The 24,420-nt window shown below is 40.0% G+C and overlaps 1 protein-coding gene across 7 annotated transcripts in view; it reads right to left on the bottom strand.

Moving 5' to 3' along the window:
• The window catches only part of rbfox1 (RNA binding fox-1 homolog 1), a 131,166-nt gene that overhangs the window by 14,268 nt on the left and 92,478 nt on the right, over positions 1–24,420 (bottom strand). For 5 of the 7 annotated variants that reach the window (XM_035616166.2, XM_035616163.2, XM_035616158.2 and 2 more), the window contains 5 exons: positions 23,088–23,148; positions 17,540–17,593; positions 12,279–12,414; positions 8,362–8,401; positions 389–453 (listed from right to left, as the gene is read on the bottom strand). In XM_035616166.2, the coding sequence (XP_035472059.1) occupies positions 389–453; positions 8,362–8,401; positions 12,279–12,414; positions 17,540–17,593; positions 23,088–23,148 (356 nt within the window). The remainder of the gene's footprint in view (positions 1–388; positions 454–8,361; positions 8,402–12,278; positions 12,415–17,539; positions 17,594–23,087; positions 23,149–24,420) is intronic. The other 2 variants (XM_035616164.2, XM_035616165.2) reach the window with 1 other exon arrangement.

The following is a 24,420-nucleotide window of genomic DNA, read 5'->3' as shown; positions in this document are numbered from 1 at the left end:
TATGATCAGCAACAAAAAACATCTGGCTGAGTTCAGGGAAAGATGGTGGTTGTGGAGAAAGGTCTGTACACACCTATCGTTGTGTACAGATCTAGAATATATAAATAGTGACTGGAAAATAATTAATTGTATATATATTTTTGAAATCAATTAAGATTGATTGATTGTTACATTTTTATTATTACAAGTCATTTAACTTGTAGAACATTTTTTTTAATCGCTGCAGCTTGGGGTCTTGGGCAGAGACAGCTCTGAATGCATCCCTACCACTATGCAGTCTTGATTAGATGACACTATTTTATAGTTTTTACGTCATTATGTCTTGTTTTATACATGACGTTTAATACATTCACATCTCTTAATGTGTCCCTGACAGTTTGGATCTTACCTGTCACTGTATGCAGCAGCTGTGGCAGCAGTAGGCTGGGTATATCTGTAGGCAGCATAACCACCCTAGAAACACACACACACACACAGAAAGAGAGAGAGAGAGAGAGGATAGTAAAGATTATAAACTCACTCTGAAACTGTTTTCTATCACACTGTTACCACACAACTAAACGGCATTCTCAATTACATTTCCTTAAGCAACGTATTTTCTCCCAGATTACATTTGCTGTTTAAATATCACCAATACTATCTTTGCGTTTTATTCTCTCACTTGCTCTCTTGATGCGCTTGATGCGTGGGACACATGCATGGGTCTTTATTTAATCTAGCTCTTGGCTTTATTATATTTCTATGAAGATTTTTGTCTGAGAAGCGAGGTTATATAAAGCAGTGAGGTTTTTGACAGGCCAGATGCCTGTGTGGTGTTTTGCCTCCTGATTAACAATCACCAGTCAACCTGGATTTGTTTTTCAAACTGATTTAGATTTTGCGTGCACCTGTTTTCCTATTAAACATCCCCAGCCACATATTTTATAATTACAGTATCTAATGAAATGAAGTCAATTGTAGCCTATGTATATATTCTGTCAGATATCAGAATATGACTTACTTTTTTAGTAAACCTGGGACACACATGGATTTAGAATTAATTACGATAGACACATCTGATTTATGTAAAGCAGCATGTGGCGGCTCAGATAATATCTGAAATAAAACAACCTTTACAACAATCAAGACTACCTTTACTTTTCCTTGACATAAATCCGCTTAAAGCACTGTCAGGACTATTGTGGATGTACTTGACATGGCTCAAAAGAATTGAAGTTTTCTTTTAAATATTAATTATTTATTTTAATTTGAAAGTAGTATATAAGTAAATTTATATTCCATCAAATGGTTTAATTGGATGGGAAACACATTTTTTGTGGTCAGATTTTAAATATTTCATTGTTAAATGGGTGATAATTGTGACTATGTGACTTATTTGGGTCACTTCTTCCCCAAGATATACACACAAACAACAACAACAAACATCTACCATGCGTTAGCAAATAACCCCACGACGCTCAGAGGTGAAAAGTATTTGCGACCCAGAAAAAATTCTAGCTCTAAGTAAAGAGTTGTCTGACCTCCTGCACAAGGGAGCAATTGAACCTATGAACCCCCTGTTGCAGACGGGGGGGTTCTACTCAATTTATTTTCTGGTCAAAAAAAGGAGCGGCGGGCTTCGGCCAATCCTCGATCTAAGGGGACTCAACAAGTTTTTTAAAGTCTTGCCGTTCCACATGTTGAGCACAGCAGAGTTCCTTCATGCTGTTACCAGGGGAGACTGGTTCACCTCAGTCAACCTGAAGGATGCTTATTTTCATGTCCCCATTGTGCCTCACCACAGGCAGCTTCTTCGTTTTGCGAAGGCTATCATTTTCAGTTCAGGGTGCTCCCATTTGGACTCTCCCTCTCCCCACGTGTATTCACCAGCAGCCTGCAGCCCTCTTGCCCCTGCAGTCGCAGGGCATGAAGATTCTGCCATACCTAGACCACTGGTTGATTTGTTCGCCATCCCGGCGTCAGGCCGCCCAGGACACGACTTGCCTTCTCCACACTTGGCCCAGTTGGGTCTCAAGGTGAACTTGGAGAAGAGCTCTTTGAAACCCTCTTAGACGATAACCTTCATCGGTGTGGCTCTGGACACAGTCAATATAAGGGCCTGTCCCTTGCTTCGGCGCGCATATGATATCCTCCACCACCACCTTCTCCTTTTCCAAAGGGGCAGGTGTTGCCCTACTGCCGGTTTCTTTGCCTCTCAGGCAAATTGACGGCTGCCTCGACCTATTCCATTGGGCTTGCACCTAGCACTCAAGCACTTCCTGCCATACCTGAGAGGCAAGCATGTGCTTTTCCAGTCCAACAACACCTCTGCTGTTTTCCATATAAATCATCAGGGAGGCACCAAATCGACAGGGTAACTGCTGGTGTCCCAGGACCTCCGGACGTGGGCTACCCCTTCCTTACCAGCCTACGGGCAATGTATCTACCGGGAGAACAGAATCAGGTTGTGGACTTCCTCTCCCGTCACAAGCCTCCAAGTGAGGAGTGGCGACTTTATCCAGAGGTCGTACACAGTATCTGGGGTCTCTTTTGCAGAGGGGAGGTGGACCTCTTTGCCTCAGAGGTGTCAACCCACTGCCCCCTCTGGTTCTCCTTGATGGAGATGACCATCCCTCTGGGTCAAGATGCTCTGGCTCGTGCATGGCCAGAGAATCTTCTTTATGCCTTTCCACCATTTCCTCTGATCTTCCAGATGCTTCTTAGGGTGCTTAGTCAGGACCACAGACATCTTCTGGTGGCCCCCTTCTGGCCAGCCAGGACTTGGTTTTCACTGCTGCACAGACTATGCTGCGGGACACCCTGGCGCCTTCCAGACAGGGCAGACCTTTTGTCTCAACTGAGGGGTCGGATTTGGCATCCCGACCCTTGCCGCCTTCATTTTGGGTTTGGCCGCTGCAGGGCATGACCCACTGCTGAGTGATTGCACAGCACCTGTCAAAAGTACTATTTTAAATGCCAGAGCACCTTCTACTCGTCTGGAATATGAGAACAGGTGGAAGCCGTATTCTCAGTGGTGTACAGCTGAAAATGAGGATTCGGTACACTGCTCTGTGCCTACTATCCTTACATTTCTGCAATCTCTCCTAGACGGTGGTCAGTCTCCCTCTACCCTAAAGGTGCCTGCTATTTCGTTGCAGCATGCTAGGGTTGACAATGGCGCAGTGGTGAGCCACAGGCTGGTGTCCCTCTTCTTACCATGGGCTTTGAGGTTGCATCCCACTCGCAGCCCAAGGGCTCCTGCATGGCAAACTATGTTCGCCTCCCTTTGAACCCTTGGCACAGGCAGAGCTGAGGTGGTTGTCTGCAAAATGGCTTTTCTAGTTGCAATCGCTTCAGCCAAGCGTGTAGGTGAGCTACATGCTCTGTAAGCGCTTCTTGTCTGAGGTGGAACTCAGATGGCTCGGGTGTTCCTCTGTGGCCAAATACAGCTTTTCGCCCTAAGGTGCTTGCACGCTCGCACCTCATCAGCCCATCCAACTGGCACGGTTTGACCCCCATTAGGCGAGGGGGACAACAACTTGGCCTCTGCATATGAGGCAAAGGGCCGTCCTTTACCATCCGGAGTGATATGCCACTCTACCAGGAGTGTCTCCACGTCCTGGGCCGTCCTGAAAGGGGTGCCCTTGGAGGTCATATGTGCTGCAGCCTCATGGGCATCACTGAGTACATTCTCCAGATACTACACTGTAAACATTGCCATCCCCAATCCATTGGGCGTGGTTCTTCAGCCAAGTTCATCTGCTTCATCTTTATGAGGTGGGTACTCAGGATTCCTCGTGACTCTGCTGTTATGAGTCATCCAGTGTTAAGCACTGCATCTGGCGTTCACTAAGGATGAATTAGAACGGAAGTTACGCATGTAACTACTGTTCAATGAATCCTGGATGACCGCCAGAGTTCTTGGTAATAATAATAATAATAAATTGCATATATAGAGACTCAGAATCTCGTGAAACCGTGAGAAGATTCTGAGGAAACGATCTTTTGATGACACTGGAACTTATACCTGAGCTGGGGGTCATCCGAGGTCACATATAAATATATGTATATTATTATATATATATTAAAATTCGACCTGCGCATGCATGAGATGGAAGATATCCAGTATTAAGCACTGCCTCTGACGGTCATCCAGGATTCATTGAACCGTAGTTACATCAGTAACTTTCGTCTTGTTTTCATGTTTTTGGGCAGAGGTCTTAAGTTTTATTTAGACAAACATGAATAAGTACAATCTGCCATATATTTATGTAAACATTAGTATTTGCATTAAATCCAAACCTGATTATCATTTCTCTCTTGATTTATGTGACTCTGCAGCATATCCAGACCTGCCTAATCTGTTCCCTCCTCAACACATCCCAAGTAAGAATTAAAACCCCAATGAGAATAGACACATGCACCCACTCAACATGCCAGCAGCAGTAATCACACAGATATTCATCTTCAACCCAATTACAGCGTTCCTAACAGCCCTCAGTAACTGTTACTACATTACATGAGTGCTAAAGAGCTGTGACTACATTACTACCTCAGTGTTCAGTAGTCATTAATATATTAAAACATAAGTGCTAAGTAACATTAGCATATTATTACATGAGTATTAAAATGTGTTACTACATTATTAGATGAGTATTCAGTAGCTGTAACTACGTTATTTGACAAGTACTAAAAATATGTTACTACATTATTAGATGAGTACTCTGTGGCTTTATCTACATAATCACATAAGTACTAAAACATGTTACTACATTATTAGATGAGTATTCCTTGGCTGTTACTACATTATTTGACGAGTACTACAAATATTTTAATACATTATTAGATGAGTACTCTGTGGCTGTTACTACATAATTACATGAGTACTAAAATATGTTACTACATTATTAGATGAGTACTCCGTGGCTGTTACTACATAATGACATGAGTACCAAAAGCTGTTAGTTTTTTATTATTATTATGAGGAAGCAGTAGTGTTACAGCATTGAATGAGTAGCTGCTAATACATAATACCTTAACTGCTCTGTAGTTATTACTACTTAATAAAGTTTGTGGTAGTTATTACTGGATTATTGCATGATCAGCCATTAGTAGTAGTCATTACAGCATTGGTCACCAACCCGTCGAGCACAATCGACAGGTCCATCTTTGAGAGGTAATACGGTAGTGCTGAGGACAATTAGACAGCAGCAAAATAATAAACCTTACTCACACAGGCTCTACGGAAAACCCAGCGTCCCCCCAAAACAATCTCCGAACTCCACCAACTAGCAGCATGCACACTACTTGACTTAACATGCCCTCAATCGATTTGCAGAGATACGAGGGATGTCTGACGGACTCACACTGGCCGTCTGCTACTATGAGCCAAAATACAAAGGTGTGACTGACGTTTTGCTTTCTGATGGCCTTGGAGAAGTGATGCTGCATCTGATGACACAGAACTACATTTAAATGTTAAATACCAATAGAGAATGTAATAACTTGCATGAAGCTAGTTGACAAGAATCACAGTTAACTGGCACCACATATGATCTGCTCATTGCAAAATGTATTGATTTTTGTCTATAATGCAAAAAGAAAATAGCCAACATGCCTTTGTGTTCGTATGAATTTAAATAATAATACAACTTCAAATTGTTGGTAAAATTGTTAAAGAAAGATAGCTATGGCCTGATATGCCAGTTACAGTGTTTTTTTGTTTTAGTATTTCATGTTATTCAAAAACAGTTTGTCTGAATAAAAGGCCTCAAGTCAGAAGATTTGGGCTGTCGATAAGTATATCTCTCCTTTGAAAGAGGTTGGTGACCACTGCAAACAAAATGAGTTATCTTTGACCAGGACATGTCCTTTGACTCACACATAAAACAAGTCTCTAGGACAGCCTTCTTCCCCCTGCCCAATATCAAGAACATTAGAAACATCCTATCTCAAAAGGATGCTGAAAAAACTAGTCCATTCATTTGTGACATCTAGACAGGACTACTGTAATTCATTACTGCTAGGATGTTTCCCAGTAAATCTGTGAAAAGACTTCTGTTAATACAAAATGCTGCACCACGAGTTCTGACAGGAACTAGAAAAAGAGATCATATTTCTTCAGTGTTAGCGTCTCTGCATTGGCTTCCTGTAAAATTCAGAATAGAATTCAAAATCTTGCTCCTCACAAGTGGCTGGCAGACTGTTGGCTACGTGGCACATGGCTGAACACCCCTGCTTCAATTTGTCATAAAACAAAAGGAATTGCTCTCCCTCCCAGGCTCAGTGAAACCTGCAGCACTCCTCACATCATTTCACCTTCCACCTGTCCATGCTGCGTGACTGAGACAGTGTCTATCCTGACATGAGCAATGTATTATTACCTCTATAAACGGCGAGGCGAGTACGTGCTACTTAGTGCATGTGATGATGGAGATGAACAGTTGGTCCCGTGTTAGTCACCAGACACTGTGGACTGTCATTGAATGACAGAGTAATGGCAAACCTATGGCTCTTTGTGCAGGTGTGTGTGTTTCCAAATTGTGTACATGACACACACACACACACAGAAGGAAGGATGGGCAGAGCAGGACTCCTCATCCTGTCCATCCATCGACTCATGCTGTGGCCACAGGCAGCAACCCCAGCTTCACCCTTCTTTGTTTCCATGGTTCTTCATGGTGGCGAATCTCAAGTAAAGGCAGAAACCTTTGACCACCATGAACTAACTGTGGCCTGTTCCTACAAGAGGTCAGGTTGAAAACTCTGCCATGATTGATCCTATAATAACTCCAATAACTCCACAGTAATGCAGAATTGATTCCATCAGTGAGTCATGTTGAAGGAGTGTTCAGTGCTTCACAGCATGGAAAGACAACGATGAAAGGTAAACATTGTGTCGTTCTCCTACAGGAGATTGTGCTGGTTTTTAGGGATTATGCCCATTTACCGATTGGAAAACAACCTAAGTGAAATATCAGTGCAGGAAGTGTGTTGCATTGATGGTAGCCTCAAAGTGATCATGTCATCATGCTTTATTAATGCACAGAGAAGTTCTGAGAGACTGTTATCTCATTTGCTATTTGGACTGAACTGGCTGAATCCACATCTTTGGTAGTTCCTTTCCAAAAAACATAAACAGGGCTCCTGATCCCTCTGCTAATGAATATTTAACATTGTGACTGCAGCATGGCAATCAATCCCTGTGGCAGGGGCACAGGGGCTAATGGGGAGGCAAGGAGGGCGAACATTATGGTAGCACACACGCACACACATGCACGCACACAGCATCATTAGTCCTCCATCATGAATATGCTTGTGGTTCTATTGTCCTCAGTTGTGCCAGGCAGCACTGGTTAAGGAAGGATCCACTGCAGAGCTCAATGTCAACCTTATTTTTATTTCATGACCCCATCCTGGATGAACTCCAGCTCCATGTTGTGTCAGCAGGATTACACTGAATGCATTCCCACAACTTGGTGGAAAGATGGAACATGGGTCAAGAAACCCCCAGTACATTAGGACAAATCTGTCTTTGACATTGCGAGATTCAATTTTTTTGGACATTTTCTCTGATTTCCCCAGGGATAATACATGGATGTTAATGAAAACATCCCAGCCTTTTGAGACTGATATATATATATGCTGCAGCTTGATTTAATGTAAGGGGAGGTGGGGCCATTCTACTTGAACAGGCAGTAACATGCAGCTCAGGTGAGGACATCCAACGTACAATGAACAATTGTTTGTGCATATTATATCATTTATTTTCATGTGAAAATGTATCAAAATAATTGTAGGTGTTATTTTTCATCTGAACCATGGGCCTCGTTTAGTATATGGTTTATTATTAACCACCAACAAAAAGATAACAGATAAACCATATATATAATAATTAACCTACACAAGCCAGGTCACAGACCATGGATCTGGCTTCCAGAATAAAAGTTTGGAGGTTAGTCTATGAAATTAAAGTTATAATAAAGCGGCTGCAACACATTTCATCAATGCAGCAATATATGATATGTATTTGTTTGATTATTATGATTACGTTTCTCAATTTTTTATTTTTTAGTTTGTGAGCAAATGTCAGCAGCTAGGGACACACTGTAGTCTGATATTCACACAATTATATTTTTCAGACATGACCTGCAAGTTATCTTTAATATTAGAAATGAGTGCGTGGTGTGGCACACAGTCCAAGAATACGTTCTTTCCAAAACTCATCTTTTCTTTGTCAAAGTCTGATCAATTTCTTGTGTCCTTTGTACACGTATTTATGTCTCCCTCCCAGTGCCTGATGTGACATGGATGGGTCTGAATCTTGGAGAGCACAGAGATGGTGGTGTAGCATGCAATGTCATACCAGTAAATAATACTTACATAAATATCTGCACCATAAAATCCATCCTGGTAAACAACACTGCGGAGGATGCAAACACAAACAAATAGACAAACACACAATAAAACAGAAACATCCATATTAGTGCATGTTGACATGCAGGCATTGGGCTGTTTAAGAACCATAACCCCCATCTCCACAACCCAAACCACCCAAACACAACAGACATAAGAGGGGGAGATGCGAAGGGGGGACACAGCAGGCATCCCCTCCTCTCTCTGATGGCTGGGTACGGAGGCTGGGAGGGTCCATCAGCAGGATCACATTCATAGAGTTTTATTGTTTGTTTTATCTTTCTAAGTAAAATAGAATATTAATAAAATCAAATGTATAGCACGATGCATAACACTGGGGAGAAACGGGAAAAAAACAATTTCCTCGCTGAGTATCGATTAGAATTTTGTTTTTATATTTTATTTGAATGACAATATTACATTGATGATGAAAAATTACGATAAACAGTCAGTGTCCAAAATCTCAGTTTACTGCTTACTATTTCAGAACTTGTCAACATTTTCATTTTCTTATCTTTAAATTCACTTACATTTTTTCCTACGATGAGTTTGAATGAAGGTGACACATCAGATTCAGAACAATGTGTAAATAAACTGCATAAACATGATGAATGCCACCTGTGTATATTTGAGCAAACTTGCAAGAGTAAAGCAAATTTCCATACATATCGCCCTAATAATACCCAATAAGGCTTTGCTTTGTGTCCCACGTCCCATAGGAAGTGTTCATTCATGAAAATGATATGAAAGTGAAAAGAAGAACTTTACGAGTTTGGAAATTGAAGTGCTTTCAGAGATCCAGAAAGGAAAGCCTATAAGTTAAAGCAGCGTCAGCAGTTAATTAAGGGATCAACTAAAGCAGAGCCGGTCATGTCTATGGCATAAAAGAGGAATGGTTTAATATGAAAATATGTTTAAAAACAGGAAGAAAATATGGACAATAACAAGTGATGTTGCACTGGCATGTTTTCTTCTGGCGCTGGATCAGTATATTTAAGTTGAGGGTCGCGTCAGGCCGAAAATCGCCCCTTAACTGTGATATAATGAGCGTATACCACGGCATGTCATGAGCTATTGCTTTTATAAAACGGTATGTACAAGTATGGTGAAATGAAAGTAATCGATACACTACAATTTGAATTTTTTTAACGAATACAAAATAGTAGTCCCTCCTGGCTGCCTGCACAGTGCACGGCGGTTGCTATGCAACACAACACACTGTAGCGTTCCTCAGAAGGAAAGCTACGAGATGGTAGCTGGGTTCACAGGCTGCTGTGGGCCGCAGCCCACGTCAAAACTACAACCATTCACCCTCACCGTGTGCTCTGAGCAACCTCACTCCATCGCCTCGCTCACTCCCGGAACAACAACGATTTCCCCCTCTCCTCCGCCCAGAGCAAACTGATTCAACTTCATAGCCGTTATATACGCTCATTATATCACGGCTTTGAACCAATGAGATCGCTTGATTTGAGTGATCCGTTTTATAAATGTGTCCATTGCAATATTATACAATAAGCAGCATTCTAAAATAATGAGACATTATAGGTGTTATGAGCCAGGGCGTTTCAGTATAACCTCAATCACCAAACGCGAATTTTAGGTAAATGATCTGAAAAAAGCTTGGATGATGACAAGGGACCAGTCAAGACTCCATTTCCATGTGTGCACCAACTGCACAATCTGGCCATCGCACATGTGTCAGGAAGATTCATAAATTCAAGGGATGGGGCTCAGGAGATGAACTAATCACTCCCTCTCTCTTTAATGCAGCAGCGTGCTGCAGACAACACCACAGAAGATGGACACGCCCCTTGTTAAAGCATTTATGTTTCCATAAAGTCCACTTCACATTTTGCCGAACCGGTGCAAATGTGTGTTGATCCATTTCCTGCATATTGAGAATACAAGACATTACCGGTGAGCGGCTCACAGTGATCAAAGACCCCATCATAATTTCTTTCCAGTGGATTTCTCCATTCTACACATCTACAGAGGAAATCTTTGTCTCATGATATGAAAGCACTGTATGATCATTAGGGCTGAGCATAAGAAACGCCCTATCCATGCAGTGTATGTATGTTTGTGTGTGTGTGTATGTGTGTGTGTGTGTGTGAAAGCATTCTTCATCTTTCTTACAGTAAAATGAGCTGGACACTGCTGCATTTAACACAAAGATTTTCTCAAAAGACAGACTTTAATAACTAGTAACAGCTGGCCGAGGGAGACGTCTCATTCCTGAACATGTGTTCTGAGGGGTCGAGCAGAGCTACTGTACATACTGTATGGGGTTATTGATACTAAAGGATGTGATGTCAGACCCTTAAAGACAAGAGTGAACATTTTATAAACATGGTTTCCTGGTGGTGTCACAGGGTTTATTTGAAGCCGACTCATCACCACTTGAGACGGACAGTTTTAATAAAAATACATCATGGTCCACATTAATAATTCACCATCTGATTGCCACCAGAGCAATTAAGTGGTGCAGCCGCATTAATGAAAGTACAATCTGTAGCACATCTGTCATCGTCTGTGAGGCTCACCTCATCATTCTCTCCTCCAGCAGAGAGGAGCCTCCAGACAACCGTGTGTTTTGGATGGAGGGTGTTTTCTGCTTTCTTTTGTTATTTGGTTTTCATTTCATAAACTGATACATGTAGTAAAGCATATTTACGTATGGTGTTACAATAAATTCAGCATAGCAAACTTGTATTTATTATATTTGACATTAGAGAAAGAAAGTCAGTGAAGAGCAGATGTTGTGGTGGAACAACGGGGCTGACAGAATATTGAACTTTAAAGAACCACTGTTTGTTTGGTCATTCCCAAATGAGAATGTGTAACCTCACTTTCTTTTTAACCCAAGCCATCATTTTCCCCAAAAACCTAACCAAGTTGTTTTTGTGTACATACTGATCATAAGTCTTACATATAGCATCGTAGTACCACAGGGGTTAGTCACTTTTCAACATTGTGGCATATCATTTTGTTGTGGAATATTATTATGTAAATGCTTGGCAAAAATTAAATCAAATCAATTTCAGTGGTTTGAGAAATTTTACTATGTCATATAGAGTTTTTATTTATAAAATGAATTTATATTCCTTACATTACAAGTACGACATTTTTATTTATTTTCAATGTAATGACACTAAAATACTACAGTTCAATTTGCATCACTTTGTTCTTGGGACAAACGTGGATATTTGTGTCGATTTTAAATAAATGAAATGGATAAATATGTGGTGTTCATTGATTCGATTTATTGAGAATGATTGTTGAGCTATTGTTCTCAGTCACGACAATTTGTATCCATAATTTGATTTGCACAAACAAAAAGTTGTACAACAGTCTTTTTTGTCAAAAATGTTGTTATGGAGGTAGAAAAGTTTGTGTATCACCCAAACGTGACAAAGTGCAACGGAAACAGCCTGAACAAAGAATCCCACTCGACTGAAGAGAGGAAAAATATCTGTCCTGTTTGTGGACTGTTTGAAATACACAGAAATGGTTTTGCTTATCTGATGTTTGACTGGTGCTTTTAATGATGTCATCTTAACAAATCCTCTTTTTCTGCAAAGGTTAAACTACTGTTTACTTAACAGCAGTAAATGGAACTGGGCAAAGTCCAGAAGTAGACAGAAATGCGGAGGACCTTCCATCCCTCACTCAATGTCACCACAGTTCAAGGCCAAGTTGACAGGCATTTCCCATAAATGTCCTGAAGCAGGAGGTTGATTCAGCATTCTGTGCAAGTCGGAGAGTGTATTTTCATTGTGAGGCGAGACTGACATGCAAGGTATTCAGGACCTGCCATTAGATAAGGGAACCAGAGAAGAGACCAAGCAATGACAAAATAACAGGAGTGAAAGGATGCTCACCCTCCATAAGCTGGGATGTGGGGAGGCGGAGCAGCTGCCCTGAACGTGTTGTATACAGTCCGGCCCCGACCCCGTAAGTGGGCTCCTCTGTATGCTGCTGCTGCTGCACTTGCTGCTGGGTAGGGAAAACCTGGTACTGGAGACAGAGAGCAGAACATGAAGAAGAATGCAGGATCACTGCTGAAATCCTTAATGTGTATCTGTATACACCAAACAGCAAAGTGCAGTAGTTATGGGAAGAGCCATCAGTGAGACTTTGAGGGCAGCTCGGCCACTCGGCCCTGAAATCAAGGTGACAAAAGATGAATAGGAACAATTACCAGCCTCACTCCTCTCCTTGTCTCTCTTTGAGAAACTCTTATCCTTTGGCTCAAACCCTCCATTTTTCATCAGGTCAATGAATGATTCACTGTTTCTATTAGCATTTTATTAGATCTCCTTTTGGAAGAGATGTATAATTAGGGATGGAAATGGCACCCCGATCTCCTTCTCAACCTTCATTCACCCCAGCTCTCAAATTAAGCTTTGTGTCAGCCACCCCCCATTAAGATTGATGATAAGTTAATAACAATACTCCACTCCACTGCCACTCTCTCCATTCTTTTTCTCTTCACACAACTACAAATAGTGGAGCACTTTGCACATTCTCTCAGGATTCAAATGCTAATGCCATCTAAATGTGTGCAGCTTTAGATGGCATTAGCTTCAATCACTTGCCTTTAACATATTAAACTATCTACTCAGCTTTGTCAAGCCTGAAACCAGCTGTTTGCTGCTCACAGGTTACATGTTGAGCTGCTTCCTTCTGTTGAGCCCAAACGGATATTAATAATTATTATTTATGTTCTGTGGTACATAGTTAATGGACTACATTCATACAGCACTTTTCCAGTCTATAGACTTCTCAAAGCACTTTACACTGATTGTCCTGATTCACCCATTCACACAAACACACAATGCGGCATCAGGAGCCGGTACAGGCTCAGGGTTGTGCTCAAGTGCACTTTGATTGGCACTCTGGAGGTGCTGGGGATCGAAATGGGTGAGTACATTCTAAGATTGGCATGAACTAGAAACGTAAATTTTTGTCCAATAACTGGAATATTGTGCAAATGCTTCCCATGAAATACAAGCAAATCCATCGAATGATGATGCTGCAATTGAAAAACAACAATTTTGGAAAATCTTATGCCATGACGCTATCTCTGATCATTAAGGTCCACACTATTCGATGATTTGCTAATTGTGTAATGTGAAAAACAGTAAACCTTTTTGGATTTCTTCAGCTTGGGGCCAGAATTGTCCTTATTTTTATACTATGCAATATCACTATTCTCAAGTCTGGATGAAATGACTGTACCATGGACTAAACGGACTATATTTATATATACAGCACTTTCTAGTGTTATTGACCACTCAAAGTGCTTTACAGGACAAGTCACATTCACCCATTCAAATTCATACAGCGCTAATATTTACTGGCCTTTTTCTATCACATTCATACACTGCTTGGAGAGTCGTCAGAGGCAATTCAGGGTTAAGTCTAAATAATTTGCCAATAATATTTAGAATATGTCAATTCTAATAAAGTATTGCTTACTTTTACATAGATATTTCATAAAAGACAAGGTAATGGATGACAAAATGTAACATATCAAGTCATTGTTTATTACTTGTATTACAAAATGATTGAAGGCCAACTGTATGAACAAACCTTTTTAAGCAAATCCATACCGAGGAAGTTGGGGAGGACTGCACTTACTTGTGGTAGCTGTGCTAGTATCCACAGACTCAAGCATGTTTCACTGTGCTGTCCCATCTGGTTTGTTGTGCTAACATTGTACTTATTTGCTGTTCTACAGAGCTTATTATGGTCATACTTCAGTTTACCTTGCCATCCGTGTTATAAAATCCAAATTTCTTCCAAACTTTTGGTTTAGATTTGATGATGCACTGAGAATCACGTTGGCATTTTCAGACACGTTGCTTTTGTTTTCAAAGGAGAAATATTATTCATATAATTTTAATTTGGGTTAGTTATAATGTTCAGTAAACACATCAGTTCCTCACTTTCCTCACACTGTCCATCCCTTCAGCTCCTCTTTCCAGGCTCTGTCTCTTTCAGGCTCCTCCCTCCCAATGAAGCCCAGCTCTGCTCTGATTGGCCAGCTTGCCCACTCTGTTGTGATTAGTCAACCGCTTCCAGTGCGTGTAAAAATGGACCAGTTCATAGTTAAATGAGTTGGATCTGTGAGGTCCACATATCATTGTAGTCACATCTCTTATGCAACAACCAATTTCTGCTTCATATTGGCGAATTGTTACACCAAAAATAAAACTGCATGAATACACAAAACTGTAAAAGTATGTTGAATATGGTGAAGTAGGTGATTAACTAATGCTATGGCTATTAAAAAAGAATTTTATAAATAATATTCCACTACCCACTACTGTCAGTAACAGTAACTCGTCATCAGTGCATGCAAAGAAATCCTTCGTCTTACTTTTCACCAACAACTACCAACTGCAGAGAACAAAATGTGCTTCCTGTACCGACACCAGCTCACACATGACCTGTGTACATGAATGGTCACGTGATATGCATTTTCAAGTGTGTCAATATGTCCGAAGATTATTTCTGATACAGAGCTTAAATGCTCTGGATAGAGATAGGGTGGAGTTAGGATGGAGTTTTCAATTTTTTAAGGTCAATTAGTGGACATGCTTCTGCTCTTCTATCTAAATATCTGAACAAATTAACCGCTTGAGCAGTCGATTAATAACATCATAGCACAAATGACAGATAAGGCCTGTAAAGTTTGTGGAGAAAAAAATAAAAGCACACATGCACATACACACAAACATGCACTAATGGCATTTTGGGTACTTGAAAGGTGAGACAAATGTAAATCAATAAAAAGGCATTTTGTAATTAAAAGAATGTCGTGGTGAATTAGGCAAATGTCTGAGAATATGAAAATATGGATTTTAATTTACAAAACATATTTCATATCTTTTAATGTCCTTGCAGATATGGACAATTAGATTTCCTTCTCTTGTCCTTCACTTTCCCTCATTCCTCCTTTCCTCTGCCACTCTCTTTTATCTGACTGTGTTCATCCTATCACAAAATCCTGGTATTTTTTAACTTAATGGCCACGGTTAATGACAGGCTGGGGACGGGGAGGTGGTTAAAGGTTGGGAGAGGTGAATGGAGGGATGGTCAAGATTGCAGATCACTTTTGTGTGGGGGCAGTGCAGAACGATTTTTTTTTTGCAGAGTTGATGTTAGTTAGTTGTTGCATTTGGGAAATTCAGCACAGTCCTGCTCTGTAGACACCCAAGTGAAAAATAAGTATATGATTTTATACTTAAATTATACTTTTAACATATAAAGTGTGTTAAAAGTTTAAACAAGTACATTCCTACTTGTGTTGACGTATAGTTACGGTGTATTCAAAGTACATTTTTGCAAAGTATATTGATATGATAATTAACTTAATTTTTAATTTAGTGCATTTGTTAAAAGTGCACTTTAGTTGAAATATATTTTGAATTATATGAATATATACTTTTCAATGTCATGATTTTTAAGTTGAACTTAAATAATAGTTTTCAAAAATCTATTCTTAATTATTGTATTTAATGTACTTTAACAGTATATTTACTGCAAGTTCACTCCAACATACACTTGATCTAAGAAACACTTTATTATACTTCTCAAAAGTACACTTTTCAAAATGTATTTTTAAATGTGTTCAAGTTTATTTTTTTAAAGTGTGCTTATGCCTGTATTTCATCTACGTTGCACTTAAGTACTGCTTCATAAACTTAAATTTATCTTTAATGTATGTTTGTCACAGACAAAGTCAATGCAAAGACGCAACTAGACGCGAATTTCGTGGGACTGACTCGGGCGGCGCCAGTGGTGCGATCTGCGCGATGAATCAGGCGAAATTTGCGTCCATCTCTCGAGTTGAAATATTTGAACTCGGGCGATATATTCGCGCGACGGATTGACGCGATAGACAATGAGCGTTGAGATCATCCCTCCGTCACCTGTCGTCAGACGTCCCGTCATCGTGTCATCGTATCATTGATGGAGGATCACTACTGTCGCTGTGTGTGCGCCACCTGACCGGGTTGATATTTGCATCATGACTGGGTGAAGAGGGAGAGGGCTCGGCAGAAAGTGCTAATTTCTTCTTTAACGCGATGATCGTGTTCGGTGTGAACGCGCCATAAGTCTAAAAAAAATTTTTTCATTTAACTTAGCTTAGTATATTCTTTTCAAAGTGTATTAATGTCTGTTTTTATGCAAAGCTTCATTAAGAAATACTCCTTCTATAATACAATTCGTTCAACTTGATTGATTTCAATTTACACAATGTAAAAGAACACAGCGCCGGTGGCTCATCAGATGAAGTCGCACGGTCAGTGACCTGAAGGTTGGCGGTTTGATCCCAGCTTCTGACAGTATATGAATGTGACAGAAAAATGTGAGGTAAATAACAGCTTTGTATGCAAATGTGTGAATCTATGAGTTGTCAACATGACTAGATAAGCACTATGTAAATACAGACCATTTACCATTTATTTTCAGTACATGAAAGCATACTAAAATGCTTTCAGAAAATATACCTTAGTGTACTATTTCCATATTTCCAGCACATTTAATTGTATTATAAATGCAGTAAAATTATGTATAAAGTATATTTAATGTGAATTTATTTTGTGTTCGGAATATATTGGAAATACAATATAAACTCAATGTCAGTATACCTTTTTTACATTTGCTAAATCATACTTCTGATGCATAAAGTATATTTTAACACTAGTGTGCTATTTTGGTAAGTGAAAGTACACAAAAATACAGAAAAAATATGCTTTTAATGTTTTTAAGCATGCCTTAAGTGCAACTCCCAGTTTATTAAATACAACTTAACTTGTTTCATTTTAACACAATTTCAAGAACAGTAATTTTAAACATAAAAAAGTAAACTTAAGCATATGAAATATACTTTTACAAAATGTATTTAAGTATATATTTTTTTCACTTGGGCAGACTTTTTCTGGTTGCATGTTTCTCGGAACAAAAGCTCAGGAGAGAGAGGTGATGAAGGTCGAAATGAAAATGGGGAGGGTGTTGAGGAGACAGACAAAATTAAGATGTTGAAAAAATGTAAGAATGGGGAGAATAAGGAGTAGGAAGATAAGGACAAAGGAGATGGTGACAAATGGAGAAGGGCATGTCCTCTTACCTGCATAGAATTCTGGGCTGTAGACAGCGCTGACCACTGGATTTAACTTCCAGCCTGAAACAAGACAGACAGCAGGACAAAGACAAGTTTTATTATCCTCACTTATATGCTAACTATGTTCTGAATTTATATCAATCAACACGGAAATGTATCCTATTTAAAATCCAGACAACCTATCTGTCTGCCCTTTATTTTCCCAACACCACCTACCCAATATACTTCTAACGTGCTGGGTGTATTTCTGAGGACCCCAGGAACTGCAGTGCCGACTGTGAAGTGCCTTGGATGATCAGTTCTCAAGACCCTAACCCTCCATTTATTTTAAACTGTACTTGCTGTTACCAAGTTTAAGAAACAACCCTTTGACGATGGGGTGAGATCGTATTTTTTAGTCCAAACAGGGGAAACCAGGCATCAATGAGCACAACAACAGTTCTTTTTTTGAATTACCAAAGAAATGTGAATTGTGAACTAGGAAACAGCAAAATTAAAATCCAGGCTTTAACATGTCCTTTCACAAACCTTTCTGTGATGTCACAAATGCAACGTCCATGTTTTACTGTGGTCTAGGCATCTGAATAGGCCTGAAATCCGCTGTTGGAAGTTAGTTTTTATTTGTACTCCATGCATGTAGCATTAACATTACAGTTTTACTTCCAAGCGGACAGAAATTTACATTATGTAATTTCTAAAATCTACATTGAATCAAAGTTGAGTGTATGTGGCTTTTTAGACATTGATCAAAAGACAAGGGCACTTTGAACTAAAAAAAATACTTATGTAAAGTCTTAGTTAATTACAAATATAAAATACATGTTTGTCAGAATTTAGTAGATGCACCTTTTGTACCATCTGCAGCTTTGATAGTGGATAGGACTTTATTAGCCTTGTACACCTGGACTCCTCTAACCCTGAGCCTACCTCCATATTCTTCTCTACAAGATTGGTCAGGTTTCAGGAGGATGAACAGCTGTTCACATATTCTCAACAGATCTGGAGTTTAAATCTGACTGCTCCAGGATATTAAGGTGAAATATTATGCAAAAATCACTTTGTCAGTGTTTGTTCACATGCATTTCTGTATCTGTGGAGCATGTCGGCCCACAAATTGTGAAAAAAGACCACTCTGTGTTTTTTTGGGAGCTTACTAAACTCTACAGCCTGAATCTCTGAACAACTGGTTCTTTCCCACTCTGATGTCACAGTTAGACACATTTTGAAATCGGTTGACCAATCACAATGGACTGGGCCAACTGGCCAATCAGGGCAGACTAGGGTTTATCGGGAGGCAGGGCTAAAATAAATCCAGGTGTTTAAGACAGAGGGTGAAAAGAGGAGCTGCAGGAACACTGATGCCTTTTCTGATGATTAGAGGATGTAAACCTTTTCAAGTGGTAACAAAAAATTGAAAGTATAAACCTGAATATGCGCATAATAATTCACCTTTAACATTATTTTTTCACTCATACATGCTTACCTCAGGTTTTAGCTACCTGGGACTATACTTCACCCTGCCATGTTTCATTTAATGATGCACTCCTCTCCCTGAAATTCCTCAAAATATTTACCTTTAACAATTTCCTGGTGTCAAAATATCAAAAATGATAAAAAGCAAATTGTGACCCAAGATTGTTAGGTTTTTCTGAATTTTTATTAAAAAACATTTTTATATTGATTGGATGCTGGCTTCAAGTGATTGTAGGTAACTTTGTGTTTTGTGTCTCTGTTACTGTCAAGAAATAGAAAGACAGTGTTTTATTATTAGCTCCCTGTCACAGAAACATGAAGGTGCAGCACTAGGGATGGGCGTGAGTGATCGATTCCTCGAGTAGGCCTCGTTTCAAATGAACTTGATTGGTGAGCACTCACACTTTCTTTTGTGTGCGCGCGCAACACCTTAGATTTATTGTACCAGCACTTCGCCTCACCATTCGAGAGAAGTTGTCTGACATACACGACTGTGCAAGGCCAAGACGACATGGTGGGCAGGGGCCGGTTCTTGGCATAGGCGATATAGGTGCACAGCAGCGAGCGAGAGCTAGACCAGTGTGCGCACCCTTCAAATTGTATTTTCTGTGTAAAATTGAGCCTCAGTTTTTTTTTTTTTTAATTTTTACCGTTACAGGCCTACAGCATTTGTTCGAAGTTAGTTCAGGTAAAGCGTGACCCACAAGTTTTTGTAAGGAAACAAAGTTTTGAAGTTGTGCAAAAATATATCCCTAAAGGGTAACCGTGACTGTTTTGATTGAGAATAAGCATTATGTGTTACTGTATTGCTGTGCATCGGTATTCCTGCAGAAAGATGCGTTGCGTTCAAAAAATAGATTTAGAAAAAACGAGTACTTGATTGGCCCTCGAGGAATTGATACGATCCCTCGATCTTGGAATTTACTACTCGTGCCCATTCCTATGCAGCACCCTGCAAAGCAGCATTTTCTGGCTATAACCACACTAAGATCTCTGTCTAGAGGAGTGTGCCAGTGTAAACAGGAAGCAGACTGTCTACTCTGCAGTTGATTGTTTTGTTACAGAAAGGAGAAACAATTACTGTATGATGAAAAGTAATGGCAGTGATTTCTTAGACTAACTATAAGGTGGATCTGAGACTGACAGTAAGCGTTGGCAATGTTTGTAAGTCGTTATCATTGACATTGGTTATAGTTTTGAAACTAAGACGTATTAGATGTAGCCAATGATACTGAAGTGTATTTTTGCCAATAGCTCTAGTCTAGTAATGAAGATGTACCTGAAGCTACTGGTGGATGAGGAGTTAGTTTTGTGCCATTTATGAATGAAATCATTTAGAATCAGTGCTGGAGCATGAGACTGACGATGCCTGCTCAGACGACTTGTGCTCTGAATGGGACATCCATCCATCCATCCATTATCTATACAACTTTATCCATTAAGAATGGCGGGGGGATGGAGCCAATCTCAGCTGACATTTGACAGGAGGTGGGGTTTACCCTGGTCAGGTCATCAGCCTATCACAGGGCAACATAAAGAGACGAACAACCATTCACTCTCATAGTCACACCTGTGGTCAATTTAGATTGATCAAAATATCCAATTAGCTGTCAGAAGAGAAGTTAAGACTAATGAGGAAACTTTAGATAGTTGCCTCAACATCTGTGACCATGCTGCTGTAAATTGACATGTTGTTTTAAAGCCACATTTCCAACTTGGGAACAATAATTGGCTGTTGTAGCCATGGCTAAAGAAAATGAAAGAGTTGCCATGACTTCCAAAAGCTGATGAATGCTCTAACAGTCTTAAGCTTCCTGACACACAACTGCTGCTGAGGAACTGCCTCAAAAATGCTGGGATTGCCACATCTGTCCATCCACTGCAGCAACAACAGGCAACTGAGTGAGATTAGTGATTACTGTGCTGACCAATTGGAATTTGGTAGGTATCAGTCTTTAAGAAGTTACAGCCTGTGAAAGAAGAGACAGTAGGAAATGCATTGTAGACTAGAATTGGGGCCATTAACAACACAGAACATTTCTGTTTAATAATTTGGACTTATTTAATTATTCTAGGGCTTGAGAAGCCCTTGAGTGGTTGTATCCATATGTATCGCTCATTTTTCGGAATCAAGAATGGTCCTGATGCGACAGATACCATTGTGGTTGTGGCCCCAAGCTTATTTAAACCGTAGATGACATTGACAAAAAGTGAAGACGACAATACAGTATCCTGCGACTTTCAGTCCAACAAAGATAACGTGCTATGGGCCTTTTACAGTTGGGCCTCAGCTCTACTGAAGTAGCTTGTCGGACAGGATGTCATCATAGCACAATAAGCTGCTTGCGTGAGCGAGACAGAGTCACTGGATCTGTCACTGATAGGACACGACTGGTGTAACAGCCCAAAATATATTGCTAAAAAACAGGCTAGGCTATTCCATACCACCCTAGGCCAGATTACACACACACACACGCTCAGAAACCAGCCTCATGAGAGTTATTTTTTGAACTCAGTAATCAAGCTAAACTATCCTAATGTTTTACCAATTGCTAGATTTGGAATTGTATTTTATCTATTACTTAAAGGGGCACTAATTGATTTAAATCCGATACACTTTTTGTCTAGTTCGGTGAATATTTCCTAACGGTTCGATAGCTGTCGGTTGTGTGTGTGCGCTGAAAGAAAATCCAATTTTTCTAAAAAGCCCTGGCTTTGTGGTGCGGATGGCACCTCACAACACTATGCATGCTGTGCCTGACACCTTAAGAGACGTGCTAGTAACAGATGCTCAGGAGTTTTGGCCGTGTGTTTAGCACGTCCGTCTCCCATAACTGAGGCTGTGGGTTTGAGCCCCAATCATTCAGAAAAACAACAACAATCACTCTTTCTCCAAAGTCATTTAAAGCCCCTTCAATACCTTCCTTATTTAAAACCACAAGGTGGTATAATCTGGATAGGAGAGATAGTCTGGTCTAGCCCAAAATATATAAATTATGATGGAAAAAAAACTCTTGACATTTAAATAGTCTTATTAATAAAAAACACAAAGGGGGTCAAATCTGGACTAGATAGGTATATTCTTGGCTGGTCCAGTTTATACCTCAGTATAAAACAGGCTAGCCCGCGTTAATCCCTGGTATAGTTTGGCGAAGGGTTAATGTGGGCTGCTACACCTGTAAAGTCACGAGTCGCCACAACTGGAGAACAGCTGGCAAACTGGTGGTGACATTTCAGGAGGAAGAGGAGAGTATCCCACAGGCAAACCCTGCCCGCCTGATATCGTCTATGCAGCCATAGCGCATAGGTAGACATTTTTGGATCACAATCTGTGCATTTTTAATGTTTCTGAGTGTGTGTGCGTGTGTGTGTGTGTGTGTATATATATATACATATTTATACCTAATATACATGAATAATAATAATATTTATTATTTTTATTTTTAATTCTCCATAAAAATGCTGTATACGATGATGATTTTCAAACTGTTTAGCATGTGGCCTCCTGACCCAGATTTCGAGCAAAAGCCCAAAATGCATTAGTCCGACAATAAAGTAATTTGATAGACTATTGTTGGGGTTTTGACCTTCTCAGACCTCCCTTCTCTACCAACCTGTAGTTGAAGATGTAGGTGAAGTGCCACAATTCCATTTATTTATGGATTTATGGCACCGAGATGCTCAGTGGAGATCCTCCGTCACTTGGGAATGTTGTTGTTCCCATTCTCTGACGAGCTTTTTGATCACTTTTTTCCCAAGATTTTTTGGGTTGTTCTTTGGTTGTCATGGCAGCTCACGAAAAGTTTGACCTTTCAAATACAGCTATATTTATTCTGAAAGTGCACGTTATCATTTGACTTCTGAAATAATTTTAAACTGTCCTAATAAAGGACACTGATGCAAACTAGATTTGTAGTGTAATCATCACTTTCAGAGATCTGTTTTCACTTTAATATTTAAGGGGTTTTGTCTGTTGATCAGTGTCAAATGAGCTGCATTGAATCCACTCTGATTCAGTGTTGTAAAACCATAAAGTGGTTGAATAGTTTTATAGGCTCTGTAAACATGGACTTGGCCTTACCATTTGCATATGGGTTGACTGTCTTCTTATTTGTCATTACTCGGGCTGTTGCATTGTTGACCTACAGTAGGTAAAGAGTGAGCTCCATAAGTTATGATACATATAAGTCAGAAGTAAGTACGTTCATGTTAGAGTAAATCTGCATGCAAGGTTTACCAGTGTTGTAAACATAGAAAGCAGTACACTGTGGCATGGCAAACACCCATGTCACTTATGTGTTTTCAAACTTGCATTCAGAAACACGTCAAAACACATCCAAAACAAATCAGTTTCCTTTCTCATTTGCATATTTTCTATCTTGTGACATTTTCCAGCATGCTCTCCCCAATTCTAGTGACATTTCAATAATATACAGTCAAAAGTAAATAAACAACAGATGCACTTGGCAAAACGATGTTCTGTAAATGTACAGATGCATGCGGAGGGGAGGAAAGGGAGGAGAAAAAACAGACAAAGAAATAAATGTCAGTGGGGTAAGGGGAGAACATTCAGTCAACCTTAAAACATGAGAAGAACTGTTGTGACGAAAGCAACACAAAGCATTTACACTCAGACAACAGCCTCTCCAGTTCATTGCAAGAATAAATAGGATCATAAAGAACAACCAAAGATGTACTGAAATAAACCAACCAAGTCAATCAATCAACTAATTAAATCATTCCAAATTCAAACAACATCTAACAGGGTAAATCAAATTAAGGGTGCATTGTCTTCCAAAATAAAATGAAATTTTAAAATAAATGGGTTTTCAACAATCGCAGATGTGCAAACGAATTCATATGTCAGTCAGTATCGCTCGCATACGCATCTACAGGAGAACATTTAGTGAATGGACACTCACGCCGACACGCAAGAAAATATGTATGTCAATATACATCATCAACTCAACCACAATTCAAAAAGAAATGTAACGTGAGTTTTAGCGTTGCAAACGTTCCAAAGAGAGAGGAAGAGTGAGAGGAAATGCTGGCAGAATGGCTTGCTCGCCCACACTTACCATTCCCAAACCTTTTGGCCCCTCCCACTTGTTTGTGTACTGTTACCACAGTAACTGTGTTGGATGGGGCCCTAAACAAGCTACCGTTGAAGGATGGTGGGGGAGGAGGGGATGAAAAAGGAATAAGCAGCATCTTACTCAGGTGGCCAAGAAAACTTTGCAATCATTTCACTGCACAAACTCTCTCTTTCAGCTCCCTCAGTGAGCTCGTTTCTTAAAGCATAACTCTAACCATCAAGTCCAGACAAGCTGTTCTCATCCATCACACTGGCTGATTTGGACCAAAATCAAGTGGATATTTCAGTGCGGCTAAAGTGGGGCTACTTTGGCTAAAGC

The sequence above is a fragment of the Scophthalmus maximus genome, chromosome 17, assembly GCF_022379125.1.
Source record: "Scophthalmus maximus strain ysfricsl-2021 chromosome 17, ASM2237912v1, whole genome shotgun sequence".
NCBI lineage: Eukaryota > Metazoa > Chordata > Actinopteri > Pleuronectiformes > Scophthalmidae > Scophthalmus > Scophthalmus maximus.
Note: the sequence above shows the minus strand (reverse complement) of the source record. Positions and strands in the feature narration are given on the sequence as shown.